The sequence below is a fragment of the Abramis brama genome (assembly GCF_963993115.1).
Source record: "Abramis brama genome assembly, chromosome: 3".
In the NCBI taxonomy this organism is placed as follows: Eukaryota; Metazoa; Chordata; class Actinopteri; order Cypriniformes; family Leuciscidae; genus Abramis; species Abramis brama.
This window is the reverse complement of record NC_139965.1, coordinates 39,257,445-39,279,013: the sequence shown is the minus strand read 5'-3', so window position 1 is coordinate 39,279,013 and position 21,569 is coordinate 39,257,445. Positions and strand designations below refer to the sequence as shown.

At 37.3% G+C, this 21,569-nt stretch overlaps 1 protein-coding gene across 1 annotated transcript in view; it reads left to right on the top strand.

Moving 5' to 3' along the window:
• The window catches only part of iqgap1 (IQ motif containing GTPase activating protein 1), a 51,580-nt gene that overhangs the window by 7,929 nt on the left and 22,082 nt on the right, over window positions 1-21,569 (top strand). Inside the window, exons 3-6 of the mRNA XM_084108540.1 lie at window positions 19,296-19,452; window positions 19,546-19,623; window positions 19,800-19,876; window positions 21,126-21,193. Coding sequence (XP_083964666.1) covers window positions 19,296-19,452; window positions 19,546-19,623; window positions 19,800-19,876; window positions 21,126-21,193 — 380 coding nt within the window. The remainder of the gene's footprint in view (window positions 1-19,295; window positions 19,453-19,545; window positions 19,624-19,799; window positions 19,877-21,125; window positions 21,194-21,569) is intronic.

Genomic DNA, 21,569 nt, shown 5'->3' with positions numbered 1-21,569 from the left:
TTGTACCGTGCCCTGTCGCGATTGTCCACCTCTTCCAAGCCGGCCAGGGACGGTTCAGCAAACTGCCCGGGCACGGTACGGAGCGATCACACTAGTCAAACGAACCAGAATTTGGGGGTCAAACATGCTCTGGCACAGTTCAGATCGCCTTGTGTGAGTACACTCTTAATGATATTATATTAATGATAATTCCTGCTTTATTCAGAAAAAGAAGTAACTTGTTATTTGTGTTTTTTACTTTTCTTTTTATTAGACTTTTCTACTTTTCTACTTCCCCCTTAATAAATAAAATTCTTACTTGGCGGGCTCTAGGACCTGGAGGGGGCTGTTGCACGCGCTAGTGACTGTTGACTGGTATAGAGTGGTGCAGGGATGATGTATTTTTGTAGGCCAAAACACAGAAACGAGTTAGCATTTTAGCACTTCCAGTTCCGTCGTCCTAAAGTAGGGGCTTTGGAGGAACGTTTTCATTGTTCCTATAACTTTTGGCAGTAGTACACTTTTTGCCGTGTTTGCACCGCAGGGACTGGGAATGATTTTAGTTATAGTAATGCCTTTGGGTGGACTAAATAAGCTCTTAAGAGTAGAGTCGTAACCCAGCACAATAGGAACTACTATTGATGGAAGTGTATGTTGATTGGCTGAACACATGCCATTGTGTTCTTGTGTTCTTTTCTCAGCCTTGATGATATAGCACTGCAAGTTGTCATGGAAGGTTTAATCTCTTAGCCCTCCTTTTTGCTCTTTTAATCACATAACTTATGACTCCAAACTCCACAACTTGTGGATGTTGTTGAATACCACGATTAAATGACATTGCTGTCGGCCATCTTACATCACTTCAGAGTTCTTAATGGCGGTGTCAATGCAACCAAGACAATGGCTCTAGGGGAAAATTTAGTTATCGGGGGACCGCCGTAGTGGCTATTTCCAAAACTGAGTTCCTATAACTACTCTGAGAGAGAGCCCCTATTGTGTGGTTTTTTTATTTATTTATTTTTATCGGTTTTTGGTTAAATGTTTGAAATAAGGTCTGTGGTGAACACAAGCCCAATATATTTTCAATAATCAATCAATAATACCCTCTTGTGATTTATTTACATTTTTTTTTAAAGCCTTTAGGCTACTTGTCTTGTAAAAGGCAATTGCTAGCAAGTGGCTATATGGGACTATAGGACATTAAATGTCATCAACCGAACAGGTAAACTCATCTACTCAATAGTGCACTTTCAAAGCCTTGTTGTGTTTATAATCGGTTCTTGCAAACTATTATAATTCAAACTTTCTGAGATTTTTTTTTTTTTTAAACAAAGACTGAAAGAGTTGTTGGATGCTTAGTGATGGTGAATAATCCAAAAGCCTAATATCCTATTAGGCTAAAGAAATATCCTATTGGGTTTTTGTAGAGGGGACCAGGGTGATACTAACTTCCAGGTTTGCCTATAAAAATACGTCATTATAGAGTTGTGCAGGGATGACATCAAATCCCGGAAGACTAATTCGCCACTGGTTCCCTCAAGATTGTCCTATGGGTTTTTATAATATGTTTTTTCAATTTACAGTAAAATAAGGTCTGTGGTAAAAATAACTTGACGATACTTGAACATTTTGCTCTACAATGTTACACACAACCATATAAAAAACGTGAATTTTGTAGCTGTTCTGTTTATTTAAAAAAAAGTATGTTTCTAATAAGTAACTAGATAAGAACGTTTGGGATGTGAGTGTGTGTGTGTGGTTTACATTGTAGAGCAAAACATTGAAGTATCGCCAAGACATGATTACCATTAGGGCTGGGTATTGACACAGATTTCACAATTCAATTCGATTTTGATTCACAAGCTTGCGATTCGATTCAATTTCAATTACGATTCGATTCGATTCAGTATCGATTATTTTGGATATCAGGTACAATACATTGTAAATTTTCTCAAGGAAAACTGGAAAATAAAATGGAACAAAATTCTTGTAAACTATGGGAGTCAGTTGTAGCCTATAGGCTTCATTAGCCTACTATAATATTGAAGGTAAAAATTAACTGATTTGTATACAAATACTTAAAATACACTTTTATTTATTTTTATAATAATAAAGTTATATGAAAATATAAAAATTGAAATGGTGGCTGTCATAAAAACTTTCCAGATTTATTCAAACATGCATTAAATATTGAAGAACAATAAAAAATTATAATGATTATGTAATATGGTGCATACATTTAGCAAAATGCTCCTCTCTAGAGTTAATTTTTCCAGCTGACTAACGAGTTTATGGTCACTGGATATGGTTTTTCTGAGGTAAATGTGACGTTACATGACATTGTTTATAACGTCTTTCCACGGTTGAAACACTGATTGAGCGATTCCATGTGACATGATACGGACTTCAATAAGTTGTACTCTATCTTCTAACACACTTTCAGATGCTCATTCGTGTTTATTTCGCGCTGTAACTGGTGTTATTAAGGCGGAAGAGAAGATCATGTGCGCTCCGCGTTGCTGCTTCTCTTGAACTGAGCTGCGCCAGAGCGATCTCACGCCACAGCGCCAAAACGGCAATTATGTTTTTGAATTTCGTAAGAAAATGGACGTAATTTGAAATCTGAGACTTTGTTTCATATCAATAATAACAAAGCACAAAGATTATTGAGATTTATTGGATGGGATGCGCGCATCAATGCTCCATTAATTCATCAACTGAAAACAGGATGACTAATCGATTCTTGGGATTTAAGAATCGATATCGTTTCGTAAAAATGAGAATCGATTAAAATCGAGAAATCTATATTTTTTACCCAGCCCTAATTACCATAGACCTTATTTCACTCATAAATTGAAAGACCCATTAAAATCTCATGGAAAAATCTTAAGAGAACCAATGGCGAATTAGGCCCTGTCCCAAATAGCACACCTCATATGAACTTACGGTCTTGTGGACTTAAAATGGCCGCCATGTACGCATGATTGTGATGTCCAGGAGTCCGTAAGGTGTACCATTTGTCATTTTAGGTTTCCGATATGCACCCTCGATGCGCACTTTTGCAGAGCTCTCACTGAAGGCTTCGTCCTGGCAGTCAAAGCAGCGTTACATCGCGAAAGTGTGGACTTGTAGGAAGACCGTGAGTGTTTAGGGTGCTATTTGGGACTGGGCCATAGTCTTCCGGGTTTTGATATTATCCCTGCAGTACTTTATTCAAACCAGTCACATCATTCTGCACTCGCATGCTCAAGTTCAAGATGGCAATCCGAAAGAGTGAATCTAATCACCATATATGTTCACTTCAAGAATGACACCACAGCTGATCTTATCACTAGCACTCCTTGCACACATGTGAGTTATGCAGACGCATAATCAACAAGTTGTCTTATCAGCAAGGCATATTCATATCTATATTCAATCTTCATATCAGACCAATACGTTACATTTTAAGCCTTTATCGGCCAATTCCGATGACATTTCAATAATATTGTGAATCTCTAAAGTTAAACTTTTGTCAACTCTGTCGCATTGCTTGCCCACATCACGCCACAGGTGCTGTTGCTTTCCTTGAAAAGAAGGGATTCACAGAATTCTGCAGATCACTGCCAGTGTGAATGGCATTTAGGCTGCTCTCTGTGCTTAAACTACCACCACAAAATACTGAGAACTGAATAGGTTGGAAAATGGCTATTTTCCACAATTTTTTTTTCCACAAATGGTAAAATTAAAGCAGACTGAGAAAGGGCAAATTTAATGATAGTTTGCTTGTCTGTCCAAATTTGTATTAAATTCACTTATAAAAACAGTGACCTGTTCCTCTTATTACAAAAAAAAAAACATTCATGCAATTTCCTGTTGAGCTACAGGCAGTTTTAAATATGCTTTCAGAGTGAGGTAGAGAAACCTTGGCTGCCTTTAGGGAATAGAGCTGTAATAATTGTAACAATACAGGGGATGTGGGGAACTGTGCAATAGGCTGCCCATTGTTTACATCTTTAAAAAAATATTTAAACACAACTTAGTAACTGTAACTTAGTTGACATGAAATGAAAATGTAATCTATTTTTTAAATGCATCTAGATCTTATTGTGAACTTTTCATCCATGCATGCATACGTTTTATTTTTTGACCTCATATTGTAAATCAACATATAACTAGATCTAGTGAAAATGACAGACTTCTCTTTATGCTCAATCATTTAGTTAGCTGAAACCCCACTCAGGTTGTACGTATTTGTTGCTACTTCCATTTCATTGTGACGTTGAACTCTATGGACAGCATCTGTGGCAGGCAGTTAATTTGCCTCGGAAAATACTTTAGACTAGTGTTGTCAAAAGACCCGGTACTTCGGTACAAATTTTTTTTTAAACGTCACGGTACCAGGTTTTCTCAAACCCGGTACTTGATGCGCGTGCATGCCCGAAGCGCGTGCAGTTGCGTCCTCTTCATAAAAGCGCTGAGACATGGCGACCGGCGGTGCTGCTGATGTGGTGCTGATGTTTTTGCGCGTGCAGATACATTATTTCAAATGGCGCGGGGCAAGCGCGCTCATAATAGAAGCGGCGCGCTCGTTTTTCCATGCGCGCCTATGTTCATGGATGCATAGCAACAACAGACGCCACGGGAGAACAAGCGCTTGTGGAAAGGAGAAAGCGGTGCGAACTGCGCTCTCCATGATGACGAGGAAGTATTAGCAAAGAATTAATTGATTTCTAGCCCTTGCATTAGCTTTACTACTATATATAGCCTATTTATATATAGAGGAGAGGAACTATATAGATATATTTATGGAGATGAGAAATAAAAAGCCGTCATTAATATCAGTCCGTCAGAAAAGCAGTTCTAGTCTTATTCTTGGCTGGATAACTCCTAGCAGGTTTAAAAAGCCCTTTTAAAATTAAATATGAATGCAGTTTTGGATTAAATAAAAGTACAGTCAAGTCAAATAAAACACGTTTTATCTCCTGTATAGTTTGGTAACGCTACAATAAGATACCATTCATTAACATCACTTAATGCGTTATCTAACATAACACATTGAGTGAACAATATATTTTTACAACATTAATTAATACAAACACTTGATTGGTCATGTTTGTTCACTTCATTCATTGTGCATTAAATAATGTTAACAGAAATAATGTTAACTTTTGATTTTAAAAATGTATTTTTAAATGAACCCCTAAAGGAGAATAATTGCGACAGTATATAACTATTGTTTGTTGTTAGGTCATTTTATCTAATGTTATCTAACAAATGGAATCTTATTGTAAAGTGTTTTTAATACTACAGTTTCCATCTTTGTAACTGTGATATACACTTATGTGATATAATTATGTAAATTTAATCTAAATTAAGCTTTGGTACCGAAATTGGTACCGAGAACCGTGGATTTTCACTGGTATTGGTACCGAATACTGAAATTTTGGTACCGTGACAACACTACTTTAGACTAGATCTAGAATTTTTTTTATTTGCAGTAGGGGTGGGAATCTTTAGGTAAGATTTAGTTTTAAAGGGATAGTTCACTTTGAAATTAAATTTTGGTATGTTTTTTGGTATGTTTTAGCTTACCTCAAGGGCATCCAAGATGTAGGTGTCTTTTTTTCCGCAGTAGTTTCAATTTTGATATTTTTAGGTCAAACCGTTCTTGTCTGTCAGTCATTGAATGTAGGTCTATGGTCACCACCACCACCTCAAAGAGCATGCACAGAGTCCAAATTAAAACAATTCCCCGTCGTCCAGCCACTACACAGCCACGTCCAAGTGATCTGAGGGCGCGCGCGCATCCTGGTGTGTGACGTGTACGCAGACTGGTGCATAGATATATACACTAGATGTCGCCTTAAAGACATTCGTTCCAATGAACTGCCGTAGACAAAGCAACATCTAGTGTATATATCTATGCACCAGTCTGCGTACACATCAGATCAGATCACTTGGACATGGCTGTGTATAAGAGGTAAAAACGATATAAATACTGTTCGTTTTCTCACACAAACCGCTCGTTTCGTGTCTTAGGCCATCAATGTGTACTTACGATGGGAAATTGTTTAATTTGGACGACGGGGAATTGTTTTAATTTGGACTCTGTGCATGCTCTTTGAGACAGTGACCATAGACCTGCATTATATGACTGACAGACAAGAACGGTTTGACCTAAAAATATAAAAATTGAAACTACTGCGGAAAAAAAGACACCTACATCTTGGATGTCCTTGAGGTAAGCTAAAACATACCAAAATTTAATTTCAAAGTGAACTATCCCTTTAATTCAGGAGTCCTGATCCAAAATGATTCTCAGTGCATTTCTGCTTTTTTGTAGAAATGTAGGGTCAAGCTTCGGTGTTTTAGCTGCTGGTAATTACCTGTAAATCACCAGGCAATGGTGGTGAGAAAATGAATGTTTTTGGTGTCAGGGAGGGGGAACCAATGATACTTCACTCTCTTACTTCTGCTAAGTTATAGAATTATAATTATACAGAAGCATGAGGTCATTGTTCATTATGTGATTTGCTTTAGTACGGCTCTCATTCACTCACACATTAGACAGCCTCTCCCTTGTTTGGACAGGAAAAAGCCCACACCCCTGTGTTTGTCTGCTCCACCCTTCATTACCCACTGCTTTTTTTCCCTCAAGCCTTTCACAGGTGCTCTTCCCAGGAAAATGGCAGCGTCCACTTGGCTCTGGCTTCAAGAAATGAGCCTTAGTCCATGTTTTTATGATGACTGTTTGACCTGACAAGTTATTTTTAGTTTATTTATTTGATACATATTTGGTTTTAGACTTCTAAGAGTTCCAACATTTTCTGTGAGAATATGTGGGGGTGAGATTATTTGTCCTCCGTGAATGACTTTTTCTCTTGAAACAGAAATACTGTACAGGGTCTCTTGACCCCTGGGTCACAGCTGTGATACCAATGAAAGAAGCACACACTAAGTCCATTGTCACACACTAAAGTGAGGAAGGGGAGACTGTTCGTTTTAAAACCACAGACCCATTTTGATGCCTAAGCTTGTCTGTAATGTTTGGGAAATTGGAGATGTTGGCTGCAAGGTCCATTTCCTCTACTCCAAATACTTATATAGTGGCCCTAAAAGTGGGATATGAGGACACTTACGCATTAAATGTCATTGCATTAGATAACTAAAATAAGTGATACTTGAATTGATATTTAGGAAAATATAGTACAATCACTTTTCAAGCAAAATATTTAACAAACAGAAGTTCAAAATGAAGACAAATGTCAAAACACTTTATGGTCAGCAAGATTAAGTGAATCATGTTTAAGGGTGGGTGATTTATGACAAATTGAATGTCGTCGTATGAGTAATTTCTTGTTTATTTCACATTTTTGTTATTTTGTTTCAACTTATTATTAAACTTAGGGAGATTTCACACCTGAAAGTCCGCACCAAGGTCCGAACCAAAGTTCATGTTTTGATACATTTTATACATTCGGTAAGTTTTGGTTTGGTTTCACATTTCAATTATGCGAGCGCACTAAAGAACTTTACATGACATACTTGCGTCCTGTGGTCATCATCTTGACATTGATTGAACGGACGTGCGTCTGACGTCAGCGTGTTGTCAATTCGGTGGGTAACTTTGACAAAAACTTTGACAAGAATGAATGAACAGACGCATATCGTTGCCACTATACTGTTATTATTACGGCATTACTCCCTGCAGCACCAACTAATACTCGAGGCTAGTTCAAATTTGCCAAATGAACGTCCTCGTTGTGTGAACATTTTATCGTTGCCGGCAGGAAAGGAGAAGAAGACTGTAAGCAATCCTGCGAGAACCACCGGAACTTCCTGTAAATGGTCTGAAAGTCCGAACCAAACAGAAAATTGTTTCACGCTAGAAACGAACCAAACCTTTGTTCAGTTTGATCCGGACCGAGACTACCTCTTTTCGTCTGACCAAATTTCGTCTGTTTGGTTCGGACCGTGGTCCGGGGGAGGTTTCACACCTGTAATTTTGATTCGGATCAAACTGAAAAGTCAGAAAATCCGGACCAAACAAGGTAGGTGTGAAAGGGCCCTAAGTTCAACGATGCAAATTACAAACAACAGGGCAAATACAATAATACTAAGAAAGACACAAATTAAATAAATTCTGATTACTTGAATACTATTGACATAAGTTTGCCTGCATTTGACCATTCAAGTGCAAAAAGCCTTGAAAGAGAACTAAATTCAGAATCAGGTTTGAGAGAGACTTTCTGTACATGCACTTGGGTGTGTGTCAGACAGCATGAGTACATTGAGTATTTTTTCACAGTGGTGTATTGTGCTTAACTCTGTGTTTTTTTTTTGTTTTTTGGAAAATGTGTTGTATTATTTATTTGTAGATATTTGATCCAAATACATCTTGGGACCAGTGTATCGGTTCCCAGATGTATGCAATAGAGTGCAACAGTGCTCGCCCCCCTTTTCAGCTGCGTTGGTTCCAGAAATATTTTTTCCATTCATTTCTCCCATAGGGATTTAAAAAAAATAAAGAGTCTTGGTTAAAGAGTTTTAAGTCGTGAACCAAGCCAATCAGCTATGAGGTGAATCACACCACAACAAACTTTGATATGAAGACAAACATTTTTTGAAAATCCAACAAAAATCCAAAGGTAGAAGACTGTGTACTCAACAGCTTCAGTGAGGGAAAGAACTACAATCGCATGAAGTACTGTGAACCGCATAATCATAATGAAGCATAATGGAGAAATATAAAACTACATTTTACAAATGTTTATATATATATATATATATATATATATATATATATATATATATATATATATACACGGCTTGGTGTGTCTCGGGCTTAACATTACCTTCCTGCAAAAGTTCAGCTCCAACCCTGATCAAACACAACTGAAGCAGCTAATTGAGATCTTCAGGGGCGCTAGATAATTAGGTGTGTTGGATCAGGGTTGGATCTGAACTCTTCAGGTAGGTAGATCTCCTGGAAGGTTGTAAATATGTCACATAATGTTACATTAACCTCAAAGCCATTCAATGACTATAAACTTGTTAGACATCTAGAGAGGAGCATTTTGCTAAATATATGCGCTGTATTGCATATTCCTTGTATTTTTACTTAACATGTTCTTCAATATTTAATGTATGTTTAAATAAATGGGTAGTTGACAAATGGCCAAGAAAAAGTACTTTTTTGGAAAACATAACTTTTTAAGAAAAAATACATATATTTATGGAGTATGAAAACTGCAGTTTCAGAAAATAGTAGTGGTCACTCATTTTGTCAATGACTTCACATATTTTTTTCACGTTTTCACTCAACAGTACTGTAAATGTGTCCTATGGTGTGACATTTAAAAAGTACTAAGAAATTATATTAAATAACATAAAAAAATACTTGAGACAGAATTGTTCACATTATTAAAACATTATTTTCTTAAAGTGATATTTATTTTACATGAAAGTACTAATTAGAATCATTTTCACCATGGATAGATGGACTTGATAAACTTTTCCCTACGAATGTCAATAACTTTTTCGCCAACCTTACAAAACTGTTTGAAATTGTACCCATCTAAGAGGAGATATTATTGTAACTCCCCTAATGCCAAACTTCACTCTTTTTTTTTTTTTTTAAATAAGTATATTTTTCTGTTGTTTTATGTTTGTCACACCATAGGACAAAACGTCACACTAAAGGACAAAGATAGTCATTGCATAAAAAGAGTCAGAATATATAGTGTTTATTATAACATTTGTTTTTTTGTTGAAACTTTATATATTCGTTTTAAAAGCTTCTTAAGGAGGTCTTGTCCTTTGGTGTGACATCTGTGTCCTATGGTGTGACAGGCCAAAGTGTCACACCAAAGGACATTTTATGTCACACCAAAGGACATTTGAGCTTTTGTGGCAGTTAATAACCATGCTAATACTAGAAAAATTAAAAATTAAATTTAGGAGTGTCACACTAAAGGACAAAAAACTTAACAACTTCATTGGTCTGAAAACATAGTTAAATATTTGAACAATTCTGAGAGAAATACTTACCATGTGCACTGCTCATGGGCTTCATAGGGGTCTTCAGTCACATGACCTTGAATGGGGTCTTTCAACTAAATTTAGTTGTCCATGATATTGCCCAACTTAATATCAGGTTATTGCATAACACCAAAGGACATTTTTTTCTGTGACAAACTTTATTGAATTCCTACACTTTTAGAAATGTATGTATAGGAAAAGTGATGGCCACTTAGTGAAATAGACACTTGCACAATTATGCCAGGAGTGTTCATTAAGATGTTTAAACATTATTTTCTTTATTTATAAAAGTTAATATTTATGAAATAATGTTGTCTACCGTCACACCATAGGACGATTTTGAGATTTGGCTCAAAGTTGTAAAAAAATAAAAAATAAATCAGGTATTTAAACAACAAATTCATGTAAAACAAGAAAATGTTTAACCATTTATAGTATTCAAAATCATGAAAATGTGAAATAAATTATTTTTTATCTTCTGTGACGGTGAAAAAGCCACGTCACGTCAATTGCCCAAATACTAATATTTAAATGCTTATATTTCAAAAAAATATAGAGTAGAAACATTATTATGCCATTAAATAGGTATAATCAGGGCTTGACATTAACACTCAAAGTGTGGCTGGATTTCAGCAGTGGCGTGATGCGCAGTCACTCCTCCTACTAGCCACTTTGACGGGTTGAATTTTTAAAAATATAATATATACATTTTCAATTGTAGTTTTTTAAAGCTATCTGAAATAATAAACCAAGTGCCAAGGTAGTGTTTTCAAAAATATCGTTTTTTCGATACATATTGATACTGAAATATCTGAAATGCTATCAATACTCATTTTCTGCAGAATAGAAACATGAAACCAGTAAGTCACACACAAACCCACCTTCCCTCTCATTCGTTTCTTTTTCTCCGGATGAATATTGTTGCTGTTACAGGGCTAGAATTACGGCGGGGGATTGTGTGTATTGTGCATAATTTAATTTATTCCTGCAAATTTTGTGCTCACACCCAAAATGTGCGCACATAAAGCTGCCTCAGTATTAAATTGAGTATAGTTGTGTTGAGTATAGAGTATAAACCCTGTATAGTTTACAGAATTAGTTGAGACATTTTTTTTCCCCTTACATTTGCCTTGAATTGTACCTGATATATATATACCTCAATTAATCAGTATCGAATGGAATTTAGACAAAATCGTAATTTAATTGAATCGCAAGCTTAAGAATCTAAATCAAATTGTGAAATTTGTCAGTACCCAGCCCTACAAGCAGAGTGTTTTCATGGTAAAAGTTTAGTGATTGCTTGATTGTCGAACACTGACTGAATTAATTATTTACCATTATCGAGTCTCTTTTGAACTTCACTAAACGAATGTGCGTGTGCCACTCAAACCAGCAACAGATAAAGGAGCAAACAATCATCTAATTCAGACTGTACTTTGTGGTTTGATAATGTCAGTGCTGTTTGGTGATCATGCAACATCAAAGTCATGTGTCAGAGGTGAATATTATGCAGGTTATAAAGTTTTTTTTTTTTTAGGTTTCTCCTCATTATGCAAGTGCATGTTATAATTTTGAGAAAACCATGAAAAACAGAGAAAATACAAATATTTACAGATTACTGTACTATTTGCCGAAAATAATGCTGTGCGAACCATTTATGTTAAATTTGGTCTGAAAAATCGTTTGGAAGGAGATCTGGAATTTTGAGTCTGGAAAAGTCTGGAATTTTTAAATGGAAAATGTGTACGAAGTAGGAACCCTGAGTTGAAGATTTGGCAAACAAGCAGCAGTTCATTGGGGTGTTTCAGGGTGAGTGAGTTTCAGACAGCGGCTTCCTGTAGAGAGGTGATTCAGCTCAGTCTGGTGCTGTGTCTAATTTCGTAGGCTGCATCCTCCTTAGGTCGCATTTGTCGGCTGCGTACATCGAGGCTGATTCATTTCGGTAAACTGACCCCTACATTCCAAAGTCATTGAGAAGTTACAACAATTTATGCTTCACTAGGAATAAGTCAATTTTATAATGGTTTCTGTTCTGAAATAAGACAACCTTTATGATGTATGCGGCTGACAAATGCGAGGTCGCAGCTTTCGAAATGCGACGCAGCTTTTGCGTGTCTGTGGCACCTGATCATGGAGGTCGTCCTGCACTGAATTCCTCCTCTGCAGCTGAGCATGTAATGGAGTATTTGGCTACTGCACGCTGTGAAATGCTCTCCTTCTCGTGCCAGGGCTTTTCCTGTCATTATCTTTCTGCCATAATCCAATCTTTTTTGATGCATTTTTAATGCTTATATGAGACGAAATGTAGTTCTTTTAGTTTTTGCTGTCACAATGAAATGCTGCTGGGTAGAAGGTGTGTCTGTGCCTTTCTCGGATGATATTAGTCAGATATTTCAATATGGTCAGATAAGCTCCACCACTGATTTGCCTGTTCTCTGCCCATCTGAACTGGTCCAGGTGTACAGCTGGTTGTTTCATGGCACACTCTGTTTATAGTGAGAAAAATATGTTGTGGTCACAGTTTGTGGTCTTTTGGAACAAGCAAACAATGCTAAGGCCAATTGTTGTCCAATATATGTGAACATTCTGAACAAAGTTGAGCTAGTCACATTTTCTTGGTCTAGTCTTAGTCAAAATAATACTGGTATGTTTTCAGATTAACTGAAGTGTTTACATGACATTTTAGAAGACATGTAATTGCTTAATCTAACTGCAGTCAAAGTTTTGCTCAAAGAGGAAACGCATGACAAAAAATAAAATTGTCATAATTTACTGACATAATCTGTCGTTCCAGATCCATAAGACTTTTGGTTAACACAAGTTGATTTTATTTTCGCTGTTTTTGCCTTTATTTCGATAGGATAGTATCGAGAACTGACAGGTAACTAGTGGGAGAGATATAGCCCTTCATTGAATGTCAAACAAAACTTCAAAGATCCCAAAAAGTGATAAAGACGACATTATCATTATTACAGACTAGGAAGAAGTTTAATCAAAGTCTTTTGAAGAGATTCAAGCACTTTATATAATGAACAGATTCAATTTAAACAATGATTGACACGCATACATACAAGTATGGCACTCATGTATACTCATTTGGTTTTTTTGTGCATCACACTCACAGGAACCAATGAGGTTTCTTCTAGCGCATTACACGCACAAGCTTCTGTTTTTACTGTACAATATGTAATGTGCTGTATGTATGTTTACATGTGAATAAAAGCTTCTAACCCTTAAAAGTTTATAACCCTTTATAACGTTTTTGAAATTAAGTTTTGGTTAGCTGGACTTTCAATGGAGGGGACAAAAACCTTTCAGGAATCAATAAAAAATCTCTTCATTTGTTTCAAAGATGAACAAAAGTCTTATGGGTTTGGAATGAGTAAATGATGAGAGAATTTTAATTTTGGTTGAATATGCCTTTAATATCTAAGGGAACTTCTAACCCTTTAAAGGATAATTTGTGTAAGTTTCTTTATAACTGAGAAAAGTATTCTATGTAAAATAATTTATTATTTATTTTATGTATATTACATCATTCAGATTTTGCAGGGGGAACTTATGAGCAGAATTGTAACTGCCTGTAAACTCAAATGCTGGAGCAGTGGTGTTAAGTACTCCCTCTAAAGGCTCCTCCCCCTCGTGCAGTGCTGTGCTTTGATTGGTGGAGTAACTGTCTAGGACTTTGCCTTTGAAGTTTTTTTTAATGTGTGAGGAAGTGACTGTTTGTGGTCTGCAGCTGTGAGGCGGCTCAAGAACCAAAGTGGTAAAAAAGAAAAAGGTGAAGTTAATGCATTAAGAATCGTTGAGTCACATTCAAAATGATGTTTACTGATAACACATTTACTGATAAGTGATTAATATGTTTATCCTGTGATTTTAGTTTTTTTCTAAAACAGTTACTTTACTGTTTCTGACCATTCCTCTCTCTTGGATGTAACTTTTTTTTTTGAGGCTGTGCCTTTAAGACTCCTATATAATACAATTTTTTTTAAAAAGAAAATAAGAACAAATAATCAAACTACAAGAAATAGCACAAATAAATACAATAGAGCAAAGATACTTAATAAAATAAACAGTGCTTTTCATGTTTTTCAGGTAGGTGTAACAGTAGTTTTCAGGTACAGATTTGAATACAGAAATTAATAATCAATGTCGTTGTCATGAAAATGTGGAGGGATTTCTGACTTCATAGATCTAAATATGTTCTTTTTGGACTGGAGAGGACGTTTTTCCGTTCTTGGTCACAGTAATGTTTCATAGTACTTCTAGGGCTGGGAAATATAGGTAAAAATTAATATCTCAATATTTTTCCAGATTTTTATGATATTGGATATTTATAGATATTTTTGCATTTGCTCTTGAAAAATGTAAAAAGGTCATATTCCCCCTCCTAAGGGAAAAATATAGAACAGTTAATGTTACAAAGTACAAGTTGTTTACGGCAAAATCAAGAGCTAAAAAAATTATAATTTAGACATAGTGACCACTTACTGCTGTTTACTAAGTGGACACAAAAGGAACATTTTAAAATCATATTTACAAATACGAGAGCGTTTGAAGCAGATGCATATCAGCTAGTCGTGAGATGGAAAAAGGGAAGAGAATTTGGCTTACTCTCTTTATGAATTAACTTTTAATATCACAATATTCCCTAATCATATATAGTCAGGAAAATGATCGCAGTAATATCACTAATATTCATCATCTAGTCCAGGGTCCTGGAGGGCCACTGTCCTGCAGAGTTTGCTCCAACTAGCCTCAACACGCCTGCTGGAAGCTGAACTGTCGGGGGACTAGACACCCCTGATCTAGCCATAGTTGAAACTTTAATTTCAAAAGTTCAAGGAAAATATGAGGACAAGTTGATTCAATGTTCTCACAATATGACCCATTCATATTTTTCTTGGAGTTACATAACCGGAGGGGGAAGCCTCTGTGTGTCTTCCTTGGGAGCTCACTCTCATCTCTTCTCTTCCTATTGGAATGACCTGTGAACTGTGTGCAGCTTTTGTCTTCCTGTGTCACTGAAAGGAAGTCTGTTGTTGTAGATATTGTTACACTTTCTCAGCTACAGTCTCAGTTTTTATTGGATTCAATTTGAAATGTCTCCATATTGTATGGTACAACTCATGAATAGTTTCATTTCTGTTAATGATAGAATTCAGGGTTTTTGTGGTTTTATTCTCTGGCCCCATTAAAAGCATCGACTTTGGTGTGTCTCCTGTGTGTGTCTGTCTGTGTGTGTGTCTCCCAACCATTGCAGTTTTTCATATGAGAGAGGGAATGAAAGGAGGGTTGTGCTGCTGCTATGAATGTGTGTCCTGTGTGGACGTTCACAGATTAGTTAGAGAGCCTTTCTGTTGCTGCAGTTCATGCAGTGCAATAATGATACCCGTTTTCACTTTCATGGAATAGATCACACCGAAATACATGTGGCAATAGAATCACCATTGGCCAGTTTGACCAATTTCTTGGTTTACCTGGCAGCTTTTGACATAGCCTACTATAAAAGTAAATATATATTCCAAATCAAATCAGCTTTGATTTGATTGGCCATCTCAATTATTTTGACATTGACGAGCGCTTATACTGCTGAGGCAGACCAGCAGTTTGGCCATTTCTAATTATTGGGGGAGACTTGTCCCAAGTATCCGCCTTTCCACTGTCGGGCCAGTGCGAGCCAGGGCTTTCAGTGGGCCGGGCTTGGCTAATAATGAATTTATGTCAAGATTGTACATTATTCACACAGAAATAAAGTGGTATTTACTGTTATTTCTCAAAAGAAAGATGACACATGTACTTATTCAGTCGCATCTGTTTCTGTTTTTTTGTCGTCACAGGACAGTGTTTAACATCACATTTAGAAAGAATGATAATTTCTTCAAATTTTCCACCAAAAATACGACCTGATGAGCTTTAGCACTCTCGCAGTGACAGTCCCACAGTTATATTTTAAGTCAGAGAAACAGAGGAAGGTCCCGAAAAACTGGAGTTGGTTTATTTTAATGCGGAGCAAAATATGGATATCAGACAGTCCGGTATATAAAGAGATGATGAGACGCACTGAAAGATAAAATAAATACATGATTGTGAAAGCCTATATGATTTGTCTTGATTTCTTCAAGCGGCCGTATTTACCATGTTTACTGTGGTAATGGTTAGCACCTATATTCTTTTGCATCGCATGTAAATATTTCTGCCTTATTCGGTGATCAGAATCCACATCGGATCACAAACAGAAGTTATTTCAAACACTCGCTGCTGTATGAAAGTGAGTTTTGAGCTAAAATGGTTTTAAAAGTCTTTAATGCTGATATTAGCTGATCGCTATATGAAATCATCCTGCGCTGCCGTCTCCAGACTCAGGTAAACTCCGCCTCTGTTCGTAACCACTCCTCAAGCCCGAGTTGGCCCGCTTTGGACCGAGGTTGTCGGCAGGCCAAAAAACCATGGCCATTGGCCCAGAGGAAGTCCCGACGAGGCCCGATCAAACCCTGGAAGTGACAGTGGAAACGCGACTAGCTCTGGCACGCACTAGCATGACTGCTTTGGTCCCAGGGGGGCAATCATTCGGAAAAAATTGAAGCTTCCCCGGGCGCCGCCATTGATTAGCAGACCCCCACCTGCTGTTAGCATTCCGAGCTGGAGGAGGGCCTGAGGAACGGCGTGTATCTGGCCAAGCTGGGAAACTTCTTCGCTCCCAGTGTGGTCTCTATCAAAAGGATCCCATTCATTTTGGCGTCACTTTGACAGCGAATAACTTTACATCTGAGGCGTTTAAAGACTCAATTTTTCCATTATTTATTTCTAAAGAAACAAGAAAATGTATAAAAGGCTCCATTACCTTGTATCTTACGTTATGGCCCCGTAGAAGCCGTTTTTGTAAAAATAGGCTAACGATTGCGTCATGACCACGCGACTCTCTGTCGCACAGTAGAGAGATTACCGTATGGACAGGAGGAGAAGCTCGCGGGCAATCGGGGGGACGTGGAGGCAAAATGACAAAATAATTAATCAGAATACTTAGCAAAAGTTGCTCCTGCTCCTATCTCATGGACAGCTCCTACTCACGCTCTCCGCCTCTGCAAGTTTCGGAAGGGAATGATTTAGATTTCTCTTGGCACAGCTACTAGAAGACAGACGGGTTGCTCACGTCACATCTACGTCGTCAAGCTCAGTTTGAGTCTGCGCAGTACGGTCAGCCATCAGGAAGTGAGTGCTTCTAATTGACTTCACTTTTCTCCTTTGAATCCAACGGGGTCGCTGTGTCCATTTCTTTTACTGTCTATGTTTGGTCCCGACAGTGGAAACGCGCCTAGTGTCTATGGTGGGCCTACAGCCCAGCCACAAAAACACTTCCACTACATTTAAGATTGTGTTGTTTGAATTTGCATACGTTGGTCAAAACATGAAGCAGCTTCTACAAAACTTTTTGCTCTTACCTGTGAAGTTGATTAAGCTCATAGTGTGTGACTATCTAGATATGAATTAAATCAGGCTAGTTTAAAATTACACCTCACTGTAACAAAAATCACCTGTAACGGCAATACCTAGAGAGATGATCTGGCGGATGTAAATTGTTCAGATCGTTATTTCATATTTGACTATTTGCATAATACCTTTGCACTCTTTCACCTTTAAAACTGAATGCTGGAATTCGCACTTGTACACTAGTAAAGCCTTGCTTCTTTGCTTTGATTGGCCAGCTCAAACATTTTGACATTGAGTGCCACTAGACTGCTGAAGCTGACCAGCCTAAAAACGTTTTGTCATCATAACAAGAAACAGAGCAGTCACAGTGTGTAATGGAGGGCGGCAGAGCAGCATTGATAATATTGGGGGGTACATTTTGGTCATTTCGAATTATTGGGGGGAACTTGTCTTTGGTAACATCCACGTTGTTCTCATGGCCACTTAAAATACATCAAATAATTTAATATAGCTTATCCAAATTGTTTAGATTTTTATAATGCACATTAGTTTTTTTTTTCCATCAACCCGGTTACCCCTGTACACAAAGCAGTGCTGCGCAACATTCTGTTTCTGATGCCCACAAGTTAATGAAAGGAAGTCAAACAGTATTTGGATGTTTTCAAATAGCCATTTAGATTTGTGTATTCACTGTGGTGTATATCAGACATCACCATGTGCTTAAATACTTTATATTTGTTTTCAGACTTATGCATTTTCACATTTTAATCTGGACTAAAACATTCCAGCTTGGAAAATAGATCTTGATGATACTGGTTGAAAATGTTCTGAATCTGATACTTTACTATTGTTCTTTTATAGATGTGTTCTCTTGGTGCAAAAGAACACTACTATAAAAAGTGCAAAAGTAAATTCCTTATACAAAGATATTGTATGGCTTTATTTGGATGGCACAGTTGTATGGATTACTTTGATATTTTTTGGGTGCTTTTTGAAGCTAAACGGTCCCCTGGTCACATTCTGCTTTCTTCTGAAGAACACAAAAGGGATAACATCTGAAGTGATTCAGTTTTGGAGCATCATGACATTTGAGTTAATCTATGGGTAACTGTGCCTTTAAGAAACGGACATAGCGAGTCTGCTGCTTTTCTAGAACAAACAGAATTAGCCTTTGCAAAGCAGACAACTAGCATTATGTAAATTACATGTAAATCGCATGGGAACTTTGCATCATCATCTGTTGTTACGTCATCTATCTGACCTGCAAGTAGATGGCAACCATAGCAGAGCAAGATATTTTGTTCTCCTTTTCAGAACCTGGTTTTTGTTTTTAACGTATGTTCCAGATGTTCAGTATTTGATGTATGTTGTCAGGTTGTGTGGTTTCTGTTTGAAAACATTTCTTGGCCGCCTTGGAATGTTTTTGTTCATTTTAGCAGGTTGAAATGTACAGGAGAATGTTGTCAATGTGATGCACATGATATAACCTTTGGTCTTTGGACAAAACCCTGTTGTAATAAAGCCTCATAACAAATGAAAAAGAGAACAGGGTGTGCTAATGTGTTTATTTTCACATGAGTGCCACCTTTTGTACCGGGCTCTTTTATATTTGACTTTGTATTTGAGTACATCCCCCAGAGGTTTAAACTATATAAAGGTATTCAAATGTATTTGAAAACTCTGCCAAGCCGTACAAATGCAATATAATGAGCAAGCCTAACACGATGACTCTATAGCAAGTCTCTTTTATAATAGCATACTTTTGCATTGCTTAGATAGTTGTAACTTAGTAACTTGCATCGTGTACAAAAGTGTGCATTACCTTGCTGAATATAATGCCGTGTGTCTTTGTGTTTCAGATGGATTGAAGCGTGTTTAAATGAGGATCTTCCGCCCACCACCGAGCTGGAGGAGGGCCTGAGGAACGGTGTGTATCTGGCCAAGCTGGGAAACTTCTTCGCTCCCAGTGTGGTCTCTATCAAAAGGATCTATGACCGCGAACAAACACGTTACAAGGTAAGACTTAAGTTAAAAACCATTTTCAAAAGCACTGATGTGGAAAAAGCAGAAGGTATGGATTCACTTGTTGCTTCTTTGTCCCATTTGTAGGCCACTGGGCTCCATTTCAGACACACAGACAATATCATCCAATGGCTGAATGCAATGACAGATAAAGGCCTTCCTAAGGTGAGGAGTGTAGGTGGTGAACACGAGTCTGCATGGTTCTGTCATTTGCAGCATTTCTCTACGGCTGCATTGAGTCACTAACATGACAGAGCTTGCCTCTGATCTCCTTTCCCATGTTTGGAAACAATGCTGTATTCAATCTCATCAAAGTACCTATACTTGTCTCTCCCTGTCAGATTTTCTATCCTGAGACAACAGACATCTACGACAGGAAGAACATGCCCCGCTGCATCTATTGCATACATGCTCTCAGGTACCTAGTGTGTCTCTGTGCTCATTCACAAATATGGGAAAAAAAGATTAAAAATAAATAGTTTTATTTTTCTTTTGTGTTGCAGTAGTTCTGCTGTGTTCATAATTGTAGAGCTTATCCAGTAACAAAATACTAGTGCACGCACACGCAGCACTACAGTTAAACATTCTCCTAAATAATTCTCTCATTTATCTAGCTCTGCTAAGTTTACATACACCACCGTTCAGAAGTTTGGTGTCAGTTTTTTCTTTTATTCAGAAATGACGCATTAAATTGATAGTAAAGACATTTATAATGTTACTAAACATTTCTTTTGAACTTTCTATTCATCAAAGAATTCTGAAAAAAATGTATCATGGTTTCCACAAAATATTAAGCCGCAAATCTGCATATTAGAATGATTTCTGAAGGATCATGTGACTGAAGACTGGAGTAATGATGCTGAAAATTAAGTTTTGTTTATAATTAAAATAATTTTAATTCAAATAATTAGCTTTTTTTTTTTTTAAATGTATTACAATAGAAAAGTTATTTTAAATTGTAATATTTTACAATATTACTGTTTTTACTGATTTGTTTTTTTTTAATCAAATAAAAGCAGCCTTGTTGAGCATAAGAGACTTCGTACCACCCAAACTTTTGAACAGCAGCAAATTAATACTTCTGTTTAGTGAATCATTTAGTTAGTCTGTTCATTCTCACACTTATTATTCATTTTAGTGAACTAGTACATTCAGGGTTTCATGTAAATTAACCACTTCACTAAATTATGTTAATCATGCCTTGAAGTGCAAGGGAATGACCCTGTGTAGATTTGATCTGCATCTACACTTCACTTCACTACACTTGGATTTAATGAGTCAGAATTAATGAGGAAACCTGTTCTGATTTCTGTTGAGGCGCTTAACATAAGGCTAGAGAATCCTGCCATTTGTAACTCTCACATTCCTGCTCAATGCAGAATTGACACTGGGCCCAAAGGCCATAAATCTGGCCTTCGGAAACAGGAAATAACAGCATTTAGGGGGCGAGAATTTGGCAGAGGCCTGACGTGGGGTGAGGGGTACTGAATCCTGTTGTGGGTCTCTGTAGCAAATGTTGATGAAGGGATGTGGGTTAAACTTGAAAGTCATGCAGATAACATCTGACTCTCTTTTCAGGAGTGCCTTTTCCCGCACACACCTGTGGAATAGGATCGCTCTCCTCTGGGAAATTAGTTTCTCATGATCTCTTTCTGTTTTCTCTACAGCCTCTACCTGTTTAAACTTGGCCTTGCACCCCAGATTACAGACCTGTATGGCAAGGTCGCCTTCACAGGTGAGTCAGCTCGCTGTGGTATCAAACAAAAGCTTGAGTTTATACAATAACAGTTGGAAAAGCCCCTGTTCCTGGGAGCTGCGGTCAATGTGAAAATCATCATCAATTGTATGAGTGTTTCCTGCCATTTTGGCTTGCCCAAACTGCCTGCCAAGTCCATGAACGGAAAACATTATTTACCAGACCTATTGAGAACAATGTCCAGCCAATCACATTAAAGCGAGGAAAAACACACAGCCAAGATTACCTTCCAAAAGGTTACCATGCTTATTACAGCATGACATTGCAGTATTTATCCTGAGTCTATCCAGATACTTATTGTATAAAAAAAAATTGAAAACAAACAGAATTCTTTCCACTGAGACAAATAATCCCT